At 34.6% G+C, this 19649-nt stretch overlaps 4 protein-coding genes across 4 annotated transcripts; 1 reads left to right on the top strand and 3 right to left on the bottom strand.

The window, feature by feature from the left end:
- Positions 1–31: 31 nt before the first annotated feature.
- On the bottom strand, positions 32–2405 carry LOC136783463 (E3 ubiquitin-protein ligase rnf8-B-like). Its single transcript, XM_066743650.1, has 4 exons — positions 1847–2405; positions 918–1773; positions 444–845; positions 32–365 (listed from the first exon to the last, which is right to left on the bottom strand). Exons 1-4 carry the CDS (start codon positions 1967–1969, stop codon positions 337–339), a joined length of 1410 nt encoding a protein of 469 aa, XP_066599747.1. The 5' UTR covers positions 1970–2405; the 3' UTR covers positions 32–336.
- A 123-nt stretch (positions 2406–2528) lies between these two features.
- Positions 2529–4506, top strand: LOC136783464 (RNA-binding protein 47-like). Its single transcript, XM_066743651.1, has 5 exons — positions 2529–3409; positions 3503–3677; positions 3755–4068; positions 4154–4283; positions 4368–4506. Exons 1-5 carry the CDS (start codon positions 2699–2701, stop codon positions 4400–4402), a joined length of 1365 nt encoding a protein of 454 aa, XP_066599748.1. The 5' UTR covers positions 2529–2698; the 3' UTR covers positions 4403–4506.
- On the bottom strand, positions 4279–6191 carry LOC136783466 (leucine-rich repeat and fibronectin type-III domain-containing protein 5-like). The gene is made up of 3 exons (XM_066743654.1): positions 5874–6191; positions 5431–5787; positions 4279–5330 (listed from the first exon to the last, which is right to left on the bottom strand). Exons 1-3 carry the CDS (start codon positions 6080–6082, stop codon positions 4949–4951), a joined length of 948 nt encoding a protein of 315 aa, XP_066599751.1. The 5' UTR covers positions 6083–6191; the 3' UTR covers positions 4279–4948.
- A 277-nt stretch (positions 6192–6468) lies between these two features.
- On the bottom strand, positions 6469–19425 carry LOC136783383 (lachesin-like). The gene is made up of 9 exons (XM_066743498.1): positions 19286–19425; positions 10240–10314; positions 10058–10179; positions 8535–8720; positions 8059–8251; positions 7417–7545; positions 7227–7346; positions 6972–7142; positions 6469–6902 (listed from the first exon to the last, which is right to left on the bottom strand). Exons 1-9 carry the CDS (start codon positions 19305–19307, stop codon positions 6583–6585), a joined length of 1338 nt encoding a protein of 445 aa, XP_066599595.1. The 5' UTR covers positions 19308–19425; the 3' UTR covers positions 6469–6582.
- Between the last annotated feature and the right edge of the window lie 224 nt (positions 19426–19649).

Genomic DNA, 19649 nt, shown 5'->3' with positions numbered 1-19649 from the left:
TTCAAAAGAGAAATTGACGATTGGGCGTAAAAAGCGCAAAATACATTTTATTAACACATTTCCTTTATAAATATTAACAATAGAACACGGAGGAATGTTCTAGATTTTTTCAATCTAAACGTTTTTGCAAGAATTTAATATTTCAAAAAAAAGAAAGTATGTCATATCTAAGAATCCAAATTTTAAGATAATTGTAAATAAAATAAGTAATGTGTTATTTTTCAATAATCACTCATGAATAGACCTCTTTTCTTCCTCTATTAAATTGATTTAAAAAGAATTGAAACGCACTTAAAAATTTTGCCTCCGAATTTTATGTAATTTTTAATACTGCTTTCAGAAAATTTTCTTCCTTTTCTCTGCAACTGAAATTCGAAAAAAGAAGTAAAGCTCTCTACATTCTTTTCATAGAAAAATGATTTAAAAGTAATAAAAGTACACACTGCTTCTCTCTTGAATAATTTCCTTTCTCTTTTCCTGTTTGTCTTTTGGCAAATTTTCCACAATGGTATCAATAAAATTGTCTAGAACTAAAGCCCTATTCATTGAAAAAATTTTGGCTCTACAAATAGGGCATTCCTTTTTCTTTTTATTCCAAGTATGTATGCAAAAATAGCAAAACGTGTGTGTGCAATTTAACGTTGTTGCTTTTATAAACAATTCAGCACAGATACTGCAGCCAAATTGTTCATCCATAATATCATTAACTTTATTAAATACACTCTCTTTTTGAGCAACAATTGGATTTGTAGGAGCTGGAGAATCAATTGTCAAATCAATAGTTTCCATTACCTCAAAATTTTGAATTTCACCAGCATTTATTATATCGAAAATGATGCAGTTACCTAAAATGTAAACATATAACATTATCTAATCATGAACGTATAAATATTGAATTATAAAGGTTTTAAAAATACCATTTATAGCCTGAAGTTCGGTAGCTTTGGCTTTCTCTTCATCTAAAGCCTTTTCAGTTTTCTTCAACTTTTGTTCAAGTTCATATTTCTCATTTAACAATTTAACCTGGATAGTTCTTTCTTTTCTCACCTTCATCTCCATCATAGTTTTCCACTCTATTTGTTGCTGCTCCCTCCATATTTCCATTTGTTGCTTCATCTTCACTTCAAGTTCTTCTTTCTCCTGCTTACTCAAATCTAAAGCTTCTTGCCACTTTGTTCTCTCTTCATTTAGACGAGCCTCAAACTTAACTCTTTCATTCTCTAATTCTTGTAGCAATTCTGTGTAGACTTTCTGTAAATTTTGTTCTTGGGCATTGACAGCATCTATTTGTGTTTTTAAAGCGGCAATTTGTCTTATTAAATCTTCTTTATCTTCTATAGCTGCATTTTGCTGCTTTAATAATTCTTCTAGTTGTGCTTTCAGATCTTCTTGCTCTTTTTGCTTAGTTTCTAATTTATCTTTGAGCTCCTTTCTCTGAAGAGCTTGATTCTCAGCAAATGTCTTTTGTTCTGTCAATACTGTTTCTAATATTTGCTCATCAACACGTTGTCTTTTAATAGGATGTTCTGGCATGGTAACGAATGTTACTACATATTTAAACTCTTCGGACGAACCAAATTGTACTTGATCACCTTTATTAAGTTTGAATTCTACTCCTTTTTCTAATACATTACCATTAATTAGTGTACCACTGGAGCTTTTATCTTTAATAATCCAATCATTATTACCAATGCTTCTTATAATACAATGGTTTCTTGATATGTTAATGTCTAATATAATCTCATCGTTTTCTTTAGCTCTACCAATACTAAACTGAAATAAAAATAAAAGTATAAAATTGCACAAACAAATGGCAATATTAAAAGCTAATTTATAACAAATATACCTCATCTTTGTCTATCATAATATCACGTGTTCTAGCATTTGGATCGATTTTTACTAAAACCGGCTTTAAGTCGCCGTAACCTTCTTCGGAAAAATTCCGTTTCTCAGATTTACTTGTGTCCATTTTAAGTTAATCAAATCGTTAACCAAAAGCCATAAGAAACTGTTGAAATAAAAATTGAAAGAGTACAGGAGTATATTTATGACATATTGTTAGCTTTGTTTGGTTAGGTTCGTTTATTTACCAAACATGCTTTTATGCACAAGGATACTACATTAGAATCCTTGCATATAATAAATTTTTATACTAAATGAACGCATAACTTTACGTACATTTGTTGCAAAAGTGTAAAAAATGTTCTCAACAACGCCGAATTATTCTAGCAAAACGTAAAGTGATGAAAGAAAACATGTCTTTTGTCACATTCTTTATATTTCAATCAAACCACAACAAATTCTAAAGACAAAGATATTAGAAAATACTAAACTTGTATTTCTTTATAACTATGATAAAAATTCAAAACTAATTAAAAATAAGACTCGGAGTGAGACAATTTCCTCGTATTATATTGTAACAGAAATGTATACATACAAACACAAATATTCGATATATACATATATATGTAATATATATCGAATACCCAGCTTTTATCCCTCAATCGGTATTTTGTATTGCCATACAGTTCTGAGAAGCGAATTCTGAAAGCTGATTGGCCGAAGCAGGCAGCAGCCCGGTAAATTTCTGCGAATTTAAATAAGCTAAGAAGGGATACATCAGGAGTCAAATGTTGCGTTGAAAGAATCCAACATATCAGTTCTCTCTGCGTCGTTCAGGTTTTCGTTAACGAGAAAAATGCTATCCACGAAAGCAACTAGTATCGCCATAGACAACACTAATCTTGGCGATGATTGCGAATTAACACTAAGATTATTAGAATTGTTAAAGCAAACCGATTACGAATTGGTGCAGGAAAATGGGCAGCGTCGTTTGACTGCACCAGAAATTGCTAGTGGTGAAAAACACAGGATAAAGGGTGCAGAAATCTTTCTGGGACGTTTACCCAGAGATTGTTACGAGGATGAATTGATGCCGATTTTGCAAAGGATTGGACGTTTGATGGAGCTTCGTTTGATGTTGGATTTTTCTGGTTCTACGCGGGGCTATGCATTCGTTCTTTATGCCGATACAAAAACTGCCAAAAAAGCTTGCCAAGAATTAGACGGTTACCAGATACGTCCAGGGCACCGTATAGGTGTAGTGAAATCAGTGGATAATTGCCGATTGTTCTTTGGCGGGGTGCCTAAGAACAAAGGGAAAGCGGAGTTTCTCGAGGAACTCAACAAAATTCTTGAGGGCATCACCGATATTTATCTATATCCCAGTGCGCACGATAAATCTTTGAATCGCGGATTTATCTTCGTAGAATTCAAGGATCATAGGGCCGCAGCCATGGCTAGAAGGAAACTGATTCCTGGCAGAGTTATGCTGTGGGATCACGAAATCGCTGTTGACTGGGCAGATCCTGAACCCGGGGATCCCATCGACGAGGACGTTATGCAAACGGTAACATATTTCTTCTCTCTTAATTTTAGATAATCTTCGCGTTTTTCGGAGTTTACTTTTTTCAACACGGCCTTTTTCAATTATGATGGGCAGGTTACGGCTCTATTCGTGAGAAATCTTTCACTGAATACATCCCAGCAAAAGATGCGCGAGATTTTTCAGCGGGATACTGGTATTCCAATTTTAAAATTGAAGAAAATCAATCACTTCGCGTTTATACATTACGAGAATCGCGAATCTGCTCATACAGTTTTTCAGATAATGTCGCGTAAGTTTGTTTTTATCATTTTTACGTCTTTTCAAGGACATAGAATTTGTTGTTTTAATGGGAATATAATTATTAAGGACCGGGCAGCGTAGCAGAAAAGGAAGGCTGGGAGATCCGCTGGGCGAAACCGATTGGAGCTACGAAACTTTTGGAACGACAAAAGTGTATAAATGAAGCTGTAGCACAATCAGGAAAAATCGAGAAAAAGAGCGAGAGGAAACTCACTAAAGATGCCTCGTCATTAAAAAACAAGATTTTAATCGATGAGGGTACTATTAGCAAAAGTACTGCCCATATGAACGCTTTGCAAACTTTGGTTCTTGAACGTTTCAATGCCTTTTGTACATTCGAGTGTCTCCGAGCAACGGACTACCAAGGATTTATGTGCAAAGTAAACATTTCTTTGTGTACATTGTTCGGTGTAGCTTTGTTTCTTTTAATGTTGATGAAATATTTTAAGAAATATATTTTTTTAGGTAACGATATTCAAAGATGGACATCAACAATTCGAGTATCTCGGAGATGTAATGCCGTCGAAGCACAAAGCGATAAGCGTCACTTCTCTGAAATTATACCATGATCTAAATCAAATACGGGAACATCCAGGTAAACATTTATTTTTCTTTTTTATTTATTCTTACTTCTAATGTAAAATTTTAAATCAATAAATTTTATTTTCTGTTTTAATAGACATTTTTCAAAATTGCACTACTTATTCTTATTAGAGGAGAATTTTATTAGGAACTTCAGTCTCGTTTCCGAAAATTTAAGAAACCTTCGCAATAAAAAGCAAACTTGCTACAGAGATTTCTATCCATTCTTAAATGTGCAAGTATAAATAATTTTAGTAGCAAGATGCATGATTTCAGCCGAGATAAATTTTATAAGCTGATTTTAAGAAGACTTTAGCAATGATTAAAAGTTATCATTTTTCTCTAAAAAAATTGACTTTTAGAATAAATTTTACGATTTTTATAGCACGGCTGAATCATATCTTTTTATTTATGTTATTTATAAACAATGAATTTCTGGCGAAAATATTTCATTTATCATATAATCTTAACAATTAGAATTAACTCAAAATATTTCCTACAAGTAAATTAATTTTTTATTTAATTATATTATCCATATCTTGAATATCTAAGTTTATCATATAAAAATTGTATCTAATTTATTTTTTATTTTAATTAAATGTAAATAAGGTATGGAAATTGTATAAGAATTTTAAAATAAAAGCTTTTAAAATTTTAACGATTGAGAGTGAAATTGGTTCAACCTGCACTCGAGGTAGCTAAAATTTTGAATGGTATTTCTACATAGCTCATAGGTGGCAAAATCTTTTCATAATTTTGAAGAATCATCCGTACAGATTGATTATCAGTATTCACTGTTCCATTAGTTGCTGGTAGTCTGACGCAGCGTACTAAATCTCTAGCCTGAGTAAAGCATTCGTTCTTGTCCGAAGAAAAAGTTTTACTAGCAAAGTTTAAAAGTTTGCCAATTGCACAATCGATTACATTATCGTTTGGTATTTCTCCTTGACCACTCTCTACACATTCTTTGATTGTTTTGCTCATCCAGTGCCAATCTTCCCAATCGTCATCGTAGCTCACATTCTGATTCTCCATTTGCCATGTTAAACGTGCTCGATATCTAATTGTTAATTTTATTGCAATAATAATAATAGCAGGATATTAAGAAATTGTAAATAAATATGTCCATATTACAAAGTACTTTTTTTCAGATTACTTACACCCAATTCCAAGGATTCTTTCCAAACTTCACCCTGCGCAATTTTCCCATATAGGAGAACATGTTGAAATCAATGGTCGTCAGTTGATTGTCATCAAAGTAAAATTCTTCCATAAATGGAAGCATCTGGTAAACAGGAAAATCTATTCCTTGGATGGCATTGAACGATATATCCAAAACTCGAAGTTCGTATGTATTTATAAACAAAAATCGGGATACCCATGTTAACTTATTCCCATATAGTATCAATTTTTCTAATTTCGTTAAGCCTATCAAAGCTTCTTTGTCGAAAGTTTGAATTCCACACGAATGTAAATCCAGTGACCGTAAAGTTTCGCTAAATTTAATGAAACTTTGCCTGTGTGCAAATAGACGTTAAATACGAGCAAATTTATTAATTAAAAAACGATTCATTTTAACGATAATTGTTCTTTCCAACTTTACCCAGGAACATTTAGTATATTTGAGTCATAGATTTTGATTGCTGTCGTATTGGCCAGTGCACGTTCCAAGCTTTTTTGTAGCAAATTTATTTCAGTGCAAATGAAATTCCTAGTTTGTCTCGACTTCGAATAAACTGACGTACAAGCAGATGAAACAAAAGAAATCGGAGATAGAAAAAGCACAAAAAGAAACACGTAATAGTTACTCATTTTTAAAATCTAAACTCTATCCAATTTTAATGAAGGAGCTGCGTCGACTGAACACAAATTTATTCTGTAATAGAGAGAAATAAAGATGCGTAGGCGTTCATTATCTTCAGTCTCTGTGGCTTCTTCCTTTGGATATCGGTGGAACGGATGTGAAAATTATTTCGTTACTAATCATTAATGTTTATCGTAAAAAATAATATCTACTGTTAAGAATATCGAAAACTATGATGCACAACATATATAATATTAGTAAAAAAAATAAAATAAAAGCCTGCATGAAGCGTCGTTGTGTGCTGATGATTAAATAAAAACAAATTATATTTTTCACAAACAAATGTATAATTTTTTGTCAGTAGAAATAGATCTACGTTTATTGTCATAAAAACAGTTGATATTTACACCATATGATTTAAAACTATGCTTTTAGATCTACATTTATGAATCAAAAAATAAATTCAATGAATAATTATTATTAGTATTAAAACGAGTTTAGCGGATAATTATTTATAGATAAACATTAATATGAAATTAATAGATAAGCAATAAGAATGTAGGATAAATTTGTTTGCATTATTTAATAAGTGAGTGGGTGATGAATGAGCTAGCGATGGATAAGAAGTTTTTGCTATTGATTCGTGGCTGGACAAATCTTTCCTGATTGGCGTCAATGTATGTGTCGAAATCGATCCTGATTTCGAAGTTGGTTTTGATTCCTCACGATTTTCGTATAAATAATTTTTACCTTTTCCTTCCTGCTTTCCCCATCTGTTACTCAACTTCACCTTTTCAATCGAACCTATGGTTCCTACCAGAGGCAACTCTGCGCTCAAAAAATAAATTAATTGAAGGTATGAATTATTTTTATAGGATTTCATCCACAATGTTTTACCTTGAAGTCTAACGCTCTCATCAGCTGTGCCAAATTCATTCTCTGATACGCACACGTAAGCACCGTAGTCCTGCTTCTTCAGGTTTCTAATCGTCAGGTTCATCAAGTAAGAGTAATCGCTGACCAGGACTTCTGACAAAACGTACTTTTCATCCGTTAAGATTTTTTCACCTATAATATAAGAATAAATATATTTCTTGTTATCTATATCTTGTTTTAATTTTCAGGAAAACGTGAAAGTTCATTTGATCTCACCGTTATCCCTGTGCCATGTGTTCATTGGTTTAGGCGAGGCCTCGACCAAGCATTGAAAGGTGACATCACTGTTAGCAGGTGCCGCTACCAGCTGGTTTGAAACTTTGATCAGAGGCTTAACTGTAAGCAAAGGAGAGCAATTAATCAGGAAAGTTCATCGGTGCCCTGCCAAGTTACGTTTATGACTCACAGCGAACGTTGACGTAATATCGTTTGCTGACCATTGGTGGTACCCCGTTTGATGCTATGCACAAATAGGAGCCCATTTCCTGCCGCTGAATTCCCCTCAAACGCAGCTCCTCACCTTCGTACGATTTCACTACCCAGTTCAAAGATCCAGAAATTTAATTCCAATATCACTCACCAACCCTCAACCAGAACAAAGAAAACTACCTATTCAATCAATTTAATTCAATAAACCTAACTCTGGACATTTAACAAAATATGTGGTATATATATTTCAAATGCATATTATATTTAGTTAACCATTGATCAAATTTAAACACCAGAAAAATTCTTTTTTCAGAATCCTATGAATATTATTTAAAAGAAAACAATGATTAAGAGGTAAATGATTGAACGAAAATACGGAAGTTACATCTTATGTTGGTAGAATGAAGTGAATATATTAGCAAAATGAGATGAAGGATAAGGCTAGTTGTCTATAGAATATAGAATAGAGCCACCATCAATCACTCAGAGTCAGAGAAGCTAATCGTATGTCTTTGTGGACGAACAGAACCTTAAAGAACTTGAATAATGAAAGGAGAAAATAAACCCCTTTTTTTACAAAGGAATTAAATTCCTGAATGGGAAAATAGTGGATAAGCACCTCGTTTTATCCCTTGGTCGTCTCTGATAGTGATGTTCCTACCGTCTTCGCGACGCCAAAGGACGACAGGCGTCGGAGTGCCCGTTGCATGACAAGTCAGTCGAACCTCACCATTCTCCTTCGTCGTAAGCAAGTCGGAATTTTCATCCTGGTCCATTATGTCTGGCGGTATCACTACTTTCATTCGTCCCGTCTGCATATAACTTACTGTTACTATTTAATATTATTTATACTTCCTATATACACACAAATTTCTCAAATCCTTCTTCAATATTAGTTAAAGCGATCATTGAAACAAAATTTGACCATTAAACTAAATTATCAATTGCAATTATCACAAAACTTTCTCACAGAAGGAACTTCATATTATTTGTCTGTGAGATTAATCCAATTAATCAATATTATGGTCTATATATTTTTTAGTAATATAACGAAAACATTACAGGAAAAATGTAGAAGAGTTAAACGATACAAACCAAACTTCTCATAGGGTCAGTGTTAATCTGGCACATGTAGGTACCAGAATCATTTGGATGGACGTTGCTCACGTGGAGCTTCCATGTATTGTGACCGTTGTGGGTAACGTGCAATCTTGGATTCTGTGCGACCATTCGCGTGTGAATTGCTAGGATTGCCCGAGAATCAGACTTTATCCAAGCAACCTGAAAAATCCGCATCCGAAAATTTCTCGATTAATCTATGTTTACGTCTCGATTAACAAGCTTTACAATTTCACCCCCTCTTGCTACTCCATTTTCCATCAAGTTGATGATTAATCGATTCGGCTTTAAGTAGATAAAAATGAACAAAATCTTGTATAGCCTGAACAGTAAATGCAATAAGTAAAAGCCATTAAAGTTTTATCAGAATTGGACACTTGTTGCTCTCTGCTTCTTTCCAAATGCTTTTAGTACTATCTTAAGTTAAACATTGCTATAGGCTATATATATTTGTAACTCTTGTAATTTTACAATTTTGTAATAATCGTGTAGTTTTATTGATTTTTTATTTATGTGAGAGACTGCAATCGATAGTCGAAAAACGTGCCTCGGGAGTGAACGAGTGCCGGAATGAAAGTCATTCACAATCAGTTTCCCCTATTTCCCTCGCTGGTTCCAACTGTTATATTTGAGACGAGCTACCCTATTGAACAGCTGAAAGGGCTTTTGGAACGCGAACAAAAGTGCATTTTTATCCTGAACCGATAAACCGTAAAGCGCCTATAAATGACCCTGATGAGATCCACTTGTCGTTTTTATTTTCCACCCCCTCGTTTCTCCATATATATGTACATATATACTTTTTATGAACTTTTAATGAACTATTAATCTCGTTTATATTGCCTTAAAATAATTCATTCATTTCTCATAATTTTTTAATATCATCTTCCTTTTAACTATAGCCTTAAAAATCATGCGTGAAATAAGATTTCGTGACGAATAATTATTATTTGAACAAATATAATCTATAATTTATATTTTAATTTTAAGTAAAAAGTATACTCTTACTGATTTCCTGTTTTTATCAATTTCAGTTCAAGCGGTATTCGAAGGAAGATTGTATCTGTAATCAGTTTCGATTGAGGGAAACCGTGTCTGGGATATTAGCAGCGGTGATTTGATATCCTTTCTTCCAGTGGTTGTCTGGCTAGTCGCTGTTATATCACGTGCCATCCGCTGGAGCTTCCAACAATTGTTGAATTCGCACGCAATCAAACTTGGACTTCATCCCGAAAGTGAATTACGCGCAGGTTGGCCAAGGAATTTTTCATTCATATCTATATCGAGTAAGACTACCTCTACGTCTAATTACATTGTTTGATTTACCCAAAATGAATTCTGATTTCCACCCTCCCAATCTTATTTACTTTTGTATACGATTGAAAGAGCTTTAATTGAGCCTATATTTTTGCAGATTAGAAACAAACGTAAAATTATAGAATAAGATAAAATATAAATATTGGATACAATGATATGATAAATCCATTAAATGCATTTACCTTGTAAGATTGAAGATGATTAACGACGCAGGTGAAGGACACGTCACGACCTTGAGTGACTGTGTGGTTCTCCAGGGGTGCCAGAAACTCGGGCTGCTGCTTGTACGTATGTAATATTTGACCTGTTTTGAAATGTTTTATTATTTGATTAAAAAAGTCCAATTTCATTTTCATAGACATACCAAAAGTCGACTGAAGAAGCAGGAGGAGAAAATAGATTTTAATGTCCCCTGATGCCATGCCATAGACCATACATGCTAAATGGAAGAAAAAGTTTACTATTAATCCAATCTGCAGCAATCATTATAAATTACAAGATTTGAAATCGGGTAGATTTAATATTTTCGGTGATATTAAGGGAAAGGTTTTAATTGACCTAATTAAACGGAGGTGTGATATTCTGGCATTAGTTATTTGGAGAAGTTTGGGGTAAGAGGTTTGGGTCGACTATTTTAGTCCTAACTCAGGAAGGAGAAGAAGAATGTCACGCCCTGAATCTCGCGTGAATATTATAATCTCGACAGTTGGTCGCCACATAAACGCCAACGGTTGATACTTCCCACCCTTCCAGCAAACCCTGCAGCTAAGCACCGTAATAATGCTCGAAGGTCACTTATTCCTCTCCCTATATTCAACGTAATCTTACGTACGCATTTATGATTTATGATATAGTGATGGCAGCAAGTTCAGATTGAAAGTTGATTGAATTGCATATCATATAGGGTCAGACTGTTTTAGCTGGCGTTGGCTGTAACTTCCCATATATAAGTTCATAAAGCGCCAGTTGTGACTTCGGGCACGTCCTCGTCAAACGGTAAAGGCTTCGCAAGACTTTGAAGAGAATATTACATTCTGTTGTAACAAGTTACTTTCAATTTCCTCTGATATACGATTGGGAACTCATGTGATAATGAATGTATACGTATATATCAATACTAGCATTGATACATTGAATGGACTGGAACATTAATTAATACGTAGAATACTAAATCTCAGAATGATTAAACTTAGATTTTAATTAACTATTAAAGGGTAAGATAAAAGTAAAAACTTTTCCTTTAAAGCACATCAAATTTTCTTTAAATATCGTTTTCTATATAGGTGTATATGGATCCTTAACGGTGGATCATATAAAACATTATATTTTTCAATTACTCGAAAGAAAATTATTTGTCATCGAAGTGCTAAAGTTTTAAACTCAAGTCTGTGGAGTTTCGAGCTTTCACCACTTGCGAAATATACCCCAGGGCGTTCTTAATTGGTTAAAAAATGACCAAGATGCGTCAATAAATGTTGCTATTTTCTTAATTGTGGGAAACGTATATAAAAACTTTCGTAACCTCGAAATTCTATTTAAACAAAACGACAATTAAGAAACTAAAAAATAGAAAAATAAATTCAATTTAGAAAATTTTATCAAAGAACAGGAAATTTTCCAGTTTGATACTAGTTTCTCCTCCCAAAAGAAAGTGGAGGGAATGGTGATAAAACTTGAAGCGAGGGAATAAATAAAAGTTGACGATTACTATCAGCTGTTCATTTGGACTTGGCTATGATAAGAAATTATTTATAAGCTCTTCAAGATTTCCTATTCTCAGACTTTTCCTACCCTCATTTGCTGAAATTGAGTACCGTGAAGATTCTTGGTGCGAATTTAAATTTTAATAAAGTTGCCAAGCTTTCGGATGGTTGATACTCGTCATTGGAATATTATAGTAATTTAAAAGGGTGAGAGTAGACAAATCAGAAAGAAATTAAGAATTGAATGTTGGCAATCAGAGATTTAATAGGTTATGGCGAGAGCAATTAGAAGTTCTTTTGGAACAATGTGGGAAAATGGAAGGGAGTAGAGAGAGAGAGAAAGAGAGAGAAACTTGTGGTACAGTTTGTTCTGTATCGGGCTAATCTTCTCACGAGATTAGCGAGAGTGACTCCATTGCAGCTAGTAAAGTCTGGGAGAACAAGGGTATCTAGCCCCAGTATTGCTTCAAATAAAAGTGCTTCCACCTATTCACACTCACCAGAAAATAGTAGACTTATTACTTTACGAGTTTTTTCACTCCCTTTCCTCCTCTTGTCAAAACTTTCATGCAATTAGCTACCTTCCTTAACGAAACAATAAAAAAAATTTCCAAGCCATTTCCAATTTCCTCTAAGATCCTTTAGCACGAATTAAATGAAACATAAAAAACTGTCTCATTTTTCAACAGGGAAATGCCGGCATTGATAAATTTGTTCAAAAATTAATAAAATATTTGTAGAAAAAAATTGGTTTCAAAACTAGCTTAAAGTATGTTGGTAGAAAAATTTGATTACAAATGAAATGAAATGAAAAATCGACTTTATTTTCAATTATGGGAAATTTATACATATTTTTTCTTGTTTGAGCTAAAATTTAATGTTATATTTGTAGAAGAAATTAAGTGCCAGGTTCAACTCGAATTACGTTAATAGAAAATTTTCATCATTTGTTATTGGAGAATGGTTCAGGCGAGCGTATCTAGATGAATTTTTAAGTCGATATCTTTCTTTCCATTATCTAAAGCGCATTTGAATTCCTACGTTTTTTGCTTTCTCAAATTCGCATTCTCCTGATCTTCCGTATTGGTCGATGGGTTTTTCGTCGTTGGGAAAGTAAAGCAGGTGGCGTAATTAGATATTCCGTGTCGTCTCGGAGAAAAACGCAACAGCTCCTGGATTACTTTGATCCCTCTGAATTTTCAACGTTTCCACCACCTAAATAAAACATCTCCGAATGCTAGGGAGAACTTTGGTAGCTCTGTCAATGATAAACGAGAAGCGAGCTAAATAATTATTAAATCCCGAAGATTAACAATTATATAATCACGTGATATATAAATTTATTAAAAGATTTTCTAATCGTATTTACACAGACTTTCATCATTTGAATATGAATTTTTCATCGAAGTGCAAAATTAAGGAGGAAGAAGGGGAGGGCTTAATTTATCGCTTCACTAAAATTTGTGAAGTTGTTTCGAAAAAATCGACCGGTTTCTGAATGAAACATATCGTCCTGTAAAAGTTAAGTCTGAGATGTACAGAAAATAATCAATCGTGACTATGATGGATTGGTTATGGTTCTCGCTGCTTAAGTGGCAATGACGTTTTCCCGATTCGCATAAAATTTCGTGCACCAAACTTGTACGACGGATCCATCTTACCACTGAAATCTCTTTCTCACTTCCACCTAACTCGCGAGAACTTATTCTTATATAAACTATAACGTTTATAGAGAGAACTACTTAAAATTAAGTGGTAAAATGGTTAAACTATAGAAAAGTTAAAATTAAAATCAGGAGACTCGATCATTTCCGCGCCAAGTGGTTATGGCTTATATAAATCGGACAATGCACATTACACTGTCGATTATGCTTTTTGATAAAAAAAAAAAAAACAGTTTGAAAGTTTAAAATTTGATCGTGACGTCACGCGGGAAGGATTTTGCCTCTCCAGAGTTGCCTCCTTCCAAATTTGGACTGCGCAAGTATCTCCATCGCGGTTGATCACTTTTCAGCCTTTATCCCGCTCCTGTGACATAATTTACATAGTTTCGCTTCGCTGGAGATCCAGTGGAAAACTCGATAAGTAGTCAGCCGAAAGCCGATTACCGCTCGGAGCTTCAATAATTAATCGCCAAGAAAATAGCAATTATTCAAAGCTCTATCCAGCCTTTCTCGGATTGGGATAGTGCACTGGTTGACAAAAATTAATGAAAAAAAGAACAGGAGGAAGGAATGACAGGAATCGATCGACTTGAAGGATTCGGTAAGGAAATTAAAAGAAACGCGCGGATAGAACGTAAATCGCGCGAGTGAAATGAGAAGAACGAGTGTGGTGTGTGGAACTTCTGGGAACCGAGGAAGAAAAAATAGGGCGTAGAAAATTGAACGAAGGAAGAAGGTTGGACAGGAGTGATTTGCAATTACGCAGGGCATTTTTCGTGCAATATTGAGCGAAATTAATCCTGGATGGGTTTGATTGGAAGCAGCTGTGACTTGAAAATGAGATCGACGGTCTGAAATAGGGACGTGGAGGGGTGAAAAAATTTGCAATTGGACAAATTCCCTTTTCGTAAGTTTTATTACTGATCCGCTTACTGTCCCTCGAGGATTGTATCGGAGTGTACGTCACAAGTGCACCTTATTCCATTGTGGACTTGGCTAATTCTATGGGAAATAAATCGGGAGGCGTAGTGAAAATGGCCAAGAGAAGAGCTTAATGCGTCTTGATGGCTTGAAATCGGATTAAAAACGTGATAAATGGCGTTTTCACTGGCGCTTCTTTCCTCGAGAGTGCGTCGTCTCTTTGATGCTTCGCAGATTGTCCAGCATAATCTTTCTCTATTTTCATGCACCACTCGTTCGCACGTTTCATTCTTATATTTCCACTTTGTTATCGTGAATCACGCGCGAGGCCTTTCTATATCTGTAAACGAATCGACCGTCCAGTTGGATCTTTCTCCAAGCGCACAATTTCAGATATGGAAATTGCGCAAGCAGATTCGTTAAAAGTTCTTAATCCGTGCCGAAGTTATCGCCCCTCGCGGTGCTCCTCCTTTTTTTTCGCTGCGGGAATAAAAGTCGAAGTATATCTCGATTGGCCGAGCTCGAGCTCGTCTCGAATCTTTCATATATTAGAAAAGCTCGAAAGCTGCGAAGAAAAAAAAATATATTTTTTTGCTGCAAGTTCAAAAACTACGTTGAGTGACAAATTCTATTTTTCTTTTGTTTGTTTCTTCTTTTTACGAGGAGAAACAGGACAATGAGTTATGGATGAAGTGAGAATGATATGTACACAGAAATTATATAAGGAGAGAAGAAAGTAGGATGTGAGAAGGATATAATTTTGAAAGGAACGGGTCGAGGGGGGAAGGGGGAGGCGGGGGGGGGGGATGAGAACGTGGTAGTCAGGAAGTACGGCAGGAAGCTCGTTTAGTTTGAAACGAGGAAGACTGCCATGCGCGTATTGGAGAAACGCAAGAGCTTACCATTCGTTAGCCAAGAAATTAAGACAGCGACGAGCAAAAACTCGCCGAGTTTTCAAAAGAATGTCCAATTATCAACAATAATACACACATGCACACACATATATATGTATATACATTTTATATTGAAAAAACAGTTTTAAGGGTCTTCCATAACATTTGTTGAGAATTAGAATTAAATTTTGAAATATACTTTCGTTATTCGTGCCAAAATTGATGTTTCGATTGGAATAATTGGATATTGGTAGAATAATAAATAGATAGGGGATTAGAAACCTATAAACAAAGCAAAGAACAAGAGATAATGGAGGGAACGAGGTAAACAACGTTTTCCTCCCTAACAGGGAAACGAGAAAAAATCGAATACGCGCTGAAATATTATCCAGGGGCAGGAACCTAGCGAGCATTAATTTTTACAGCGATGCTGGACGGTAAATTAAATCGTTAAAAATCTTAGGTTGGAATTTTAACGAGGAGCTGTAAAATAGAGTTATTTTTTGTTTTATACAAGAAAATTGGTCGAAGAAGAGAAGAATGATCGGAGTGGTATAAGTAAATATGGCAAAACATTGAGTACAGCACATCCGTGTTTTTTAATAATGGGGTTGAGCGACGAAAGTGAACAATGGGAATAATAATGGATAGGCTCGTGGCAGAGTGACTTCCGGTTTGTAGAGGCATTTGGTCAGTCTAGTCAGGACTAACGCGTTTTAGTAATAAACATGCCGTGCTGGAAGATTGACTGATGATACTGCTTTCCGGAAGCTGTTATTGGTTGTTCGAATAGCCACGTAAGCCCCCCCCCCCCCTCCCTTCCTCTCGCTTTCACCCATTCCATGATTACTATCCGACAGATGTCAGTAATTATCCAAACTCGCTCTTCTTTTCCCGCCAATCCTCCCCAAACCAACACTTTGCTTCTTTTTCTTTTCAATTCTACAACTCCCTGGATCGATCCTTATTTCGTCTTATGAAAAGAATTCAAACCAGAATATGATATTTGTACCCTCACCCCTTTCACCAGTTTCCCTCTTCAAACATTTAGCCCAGCCTCAGCAGGAATATACGAAGCGAAATTTTACGGACCAATTACAGTGCCAGTAGAAATCTCCGATATTAATCGGACGCAATGCTAGTTCTTACGTTAATATGCAAAATAATTGCGAAAAGAATTGCAATGTTTTCAAAGATGTCGCTCGTTCGCGAGTAACTTTTTTTTGCTGTCCCTCTTGAACGAGTTGAAAAAAGGGATTTTCACGTTTCTTCGAACCAGCGGCAAGGTAGTTCATGATTTATCCGAAGAGCTTAACGCCGGTCGAGGTTTGAAATGAAATTACAATGGTACCTTTATTATCTGACTCGTCGGGACGAGATAACTGGTCCGTTAGTCCCTTTTGTTACAAAAGGTCCGAATTATTCCGTTAATAAAGCGCGCCACTCTGGAATTTTGATTTTTAAGCGGGAAGAAAATCGGTAAATCCGTTAGCGACATTTACCCACCGTTTCTCCATAAATCTCAGGCCGAATGAAAATTGAATCTCCCTGGAATTGAATTGTAACGCATAATGCGGTGCCGGTTTCCTTTCTTTTCCAACGGATTTTGAAAGGGGGGAGGGGGACGTAGCTTATTTCTTTTAGGTAAACGTCAAGCGGAGCTTTGATCCTTTGAAAAACAATTTACATTAGGAAAATTCATGTTTTCACAGAGTTTCTTCTCTCTATCAAGAAAAAATGCGCCTATACCGAATTGTTTTCCAATACTCTTACGTTTTTCTCGTCCGTTCTCAAAAGGATCAATCTACTCGCGTATTGGTTTTAGGACGGTTTATCGGATATAACGATAAGAAATAAATGTGATATTTAGTAGTTTCTGTAAATAGAAGAAGCAAAATTTGGAAAAATCATGAAAATCTGTTGAGCTGGCGATAAAGCACGCTGGTCCAACGCGACGAGTCGTAAAAACCTTAAATAAATAAAGACTATGGTTGACCGAGCCACCAACGTCACAGCGCGCTTTATGCCTTTACCCTTTCTCTCTCGCGTCTCTCCCTCTTTCTCTCTTGAAAATTTCGTTTAGTATCCTCGAAGGACGAATAGAAACAAGCGCGACAAAATTTCCATAAGCCAGATAGATCAGCAAAGACAAAGCACCAACATTAATCATTGAAAAATATTTATTTCGAAACCAACTCGAAATTAACGTAAAAATTACAAACAATCTATGTTCTCGCTTTCATTTTATTCTTATAAGTTTATCAATACTCGCTGAAATGTTTATGATTTTTTCAGGATATATTTTTGTCGCCTTAAATAATATATTAGGGTGTTACGGTAAGATAAACTTTTCAAGGAGAGTCCTTTAAATCTATATTCAACACCCGCATCAATTTACCCAACGAATTTGCTCGATGTAAATAAGTTTTGTACTTGCATACTGATGTTCACCGTGTGCTTCAATAATATTACCAAATTTTTATATATTTTAATGATAATAATAAAAGCAATAATATATCGAAACGCGAAATAATTCTATTTTATATTTTGTTAAATAAAAATTGCTGGAATTTCGTTATTTATTCATTAAATTCCAGCTATTTCGTTAAAAGCTCTTAACAGAAATCCGATAGGATCTTTATTATAGATGTTTTTTCTTGAAATTGCTAGTGTATAGCTCGAATGTTATTCTAATTATAGGAAAAAATTGACATCGACAAGACAGAAATGTCCTCGAGCGAATTTCATTATCGAGATGGGGAAGGAGCAGATAAAATGTATCGCATCTGTATACGGAAAGGGAAAACAAGATTTCACCCCCATCCCCCCTCCTTTCTCTCTCTCTCTCTCTCTCTCTCACCCCTCCATTTACTATTAGATAAAAAAGGACATGAAGCTTATTTCCATTTTCTACTTACATCTACATGATTGCCTATTTGTATGCGCGAAGACATTTCTTCGTCACCTTTTACCAATTTCTTGTACATCGATATACATCTAGTGGATTGATTTAAAAAAAATATTGTCTTATTCCTTACAACAGTACAATCATGCGAAAAGATCGCACATGCATGGGGGACCTTTTTTACCAAACAATGCAAATTTCATATCGGCGGATGACTCCAACCCTGCTATATGTTTTTTCATAAGATAAAACAAAATTCATCTTATATATATATATAAATGTTTCTTATTTTTTCTTTTCAAATTATTAATTAAATGATAACGAAAAAATTGGATATTACGAATTATACAAAATAGTGTAGAAAGGTATAAAGGAGTCAAATGTGGAGGTAATATATCTACAAATTAGCGGAGATTCTAAGTAGGTGCACAAGGGTAGTTATGTGTGTGTGTGCAGAGAGTACTCGTGTTAAATGACCCGAGATACTAATGTTCGTAAAATTTGAGACAGTTCACCTAGTGATTATAAAGTAGAGGCGGGTAAGTATATTAGCTATACTAATCCTAATCAGATTTGTCATCATATTAAGAGGATTCACCTGTGCAACGACCAATTTTCGAATATTTTTTTAGACATTTTGGATGGAGGAACTACTACAGATTTTTCAACAATTTTTACCACATTTTATTCGTTTGTTATCTAAAATTCTACATACATTTGGTTGAGAACATAAAAATATTTGAGAAACGCTATTTTTGTTTCAGATGACCAATCCGTGATGTATCTCGTACACTATTTGGCACTATCATTTCTACGAAGTTCCATTTCGGCTCCTACCGGAGACATTAATTTAACTACACCCTCAACCAAATTTATGTAGGATATTAAATAATAAACGAACAAAGTTATGTATATATATATATATAAGAATTGAAATTCTTCCCACAAAAAATTCCAAGAAATCTTTTCGAAAATCGATCGTTATATACAGTGGTGAACCCCTTTAAGAAATAAATGAATATAAACGAAGAGTGGAAATGTGTGCTAAACTTATTTAAAAGTTAAAAAGTAGCAAAAGAGATATATAGAATAGTAGGAATTTCCACTTTTCAAATTATTATTCTTCTTCCACAAGTTTCATTAAGTTAAAATAAATTTTATATTTAAATAAGTTTTAATTCTTTAATAAAATTCATATTATAATAACGTAATGAATTACGATTTATTTATTGAGGGTAAAATTTGGAAATTGTTTATTGCATATAATAATGATTATTATAAAACTTGTTGGAAAATAATAGAGATTATATTGAAGGGACATTACCGCAAAAACAGTCTGGAAACATTCAGATGTATTCCATGAGGTAGACTGGAATCTGCATTGTCTTCCGTAAGATGATGGGGATTAGTGAAAAGAATCGCGTGTGAAATGCACGTGGAACAATGAACTGAACTTGCTTGAAGGATGCACCACGCTCGACTGTGCGAATCTCGCGCGCGGGTTTCTTCATTATCACTTCTGTGTCCCTCCCTTCTCTGCAACCCCACCTACGCGGTCACACAATCCCCTCTCAATGTAAATAGGAACAAACGTGTTACAATTTCAACATAGCAGAATAAACTATACCGATATGTCATTCAATTATAGCTGAGTAATAAAAATATTGCATTACTGTAAAGAAAAATAA

This window comes from Prorops nasuta, unplaced genomic scaffold (assembly GCF_024137725.1).
Source record: "Prorops nasuta isolate Cenicafe-Biocafe unplaced genomic scaffold, Cenicafe_Pnas_1.2 PNAS00033, whole genome shotgun sequence".
Lineage (NCBI taxonomy): Eukaryota > Metazoa > Arthropoda > Insecta > Hymenoptera > Bethylidae > Prorops > Prorops nasuta.
The sequence above is the reverse complement of the archived record's forward strand: the minus strand, read 5'-3'. Positions and strand labels throughout refer to the sequence as shown.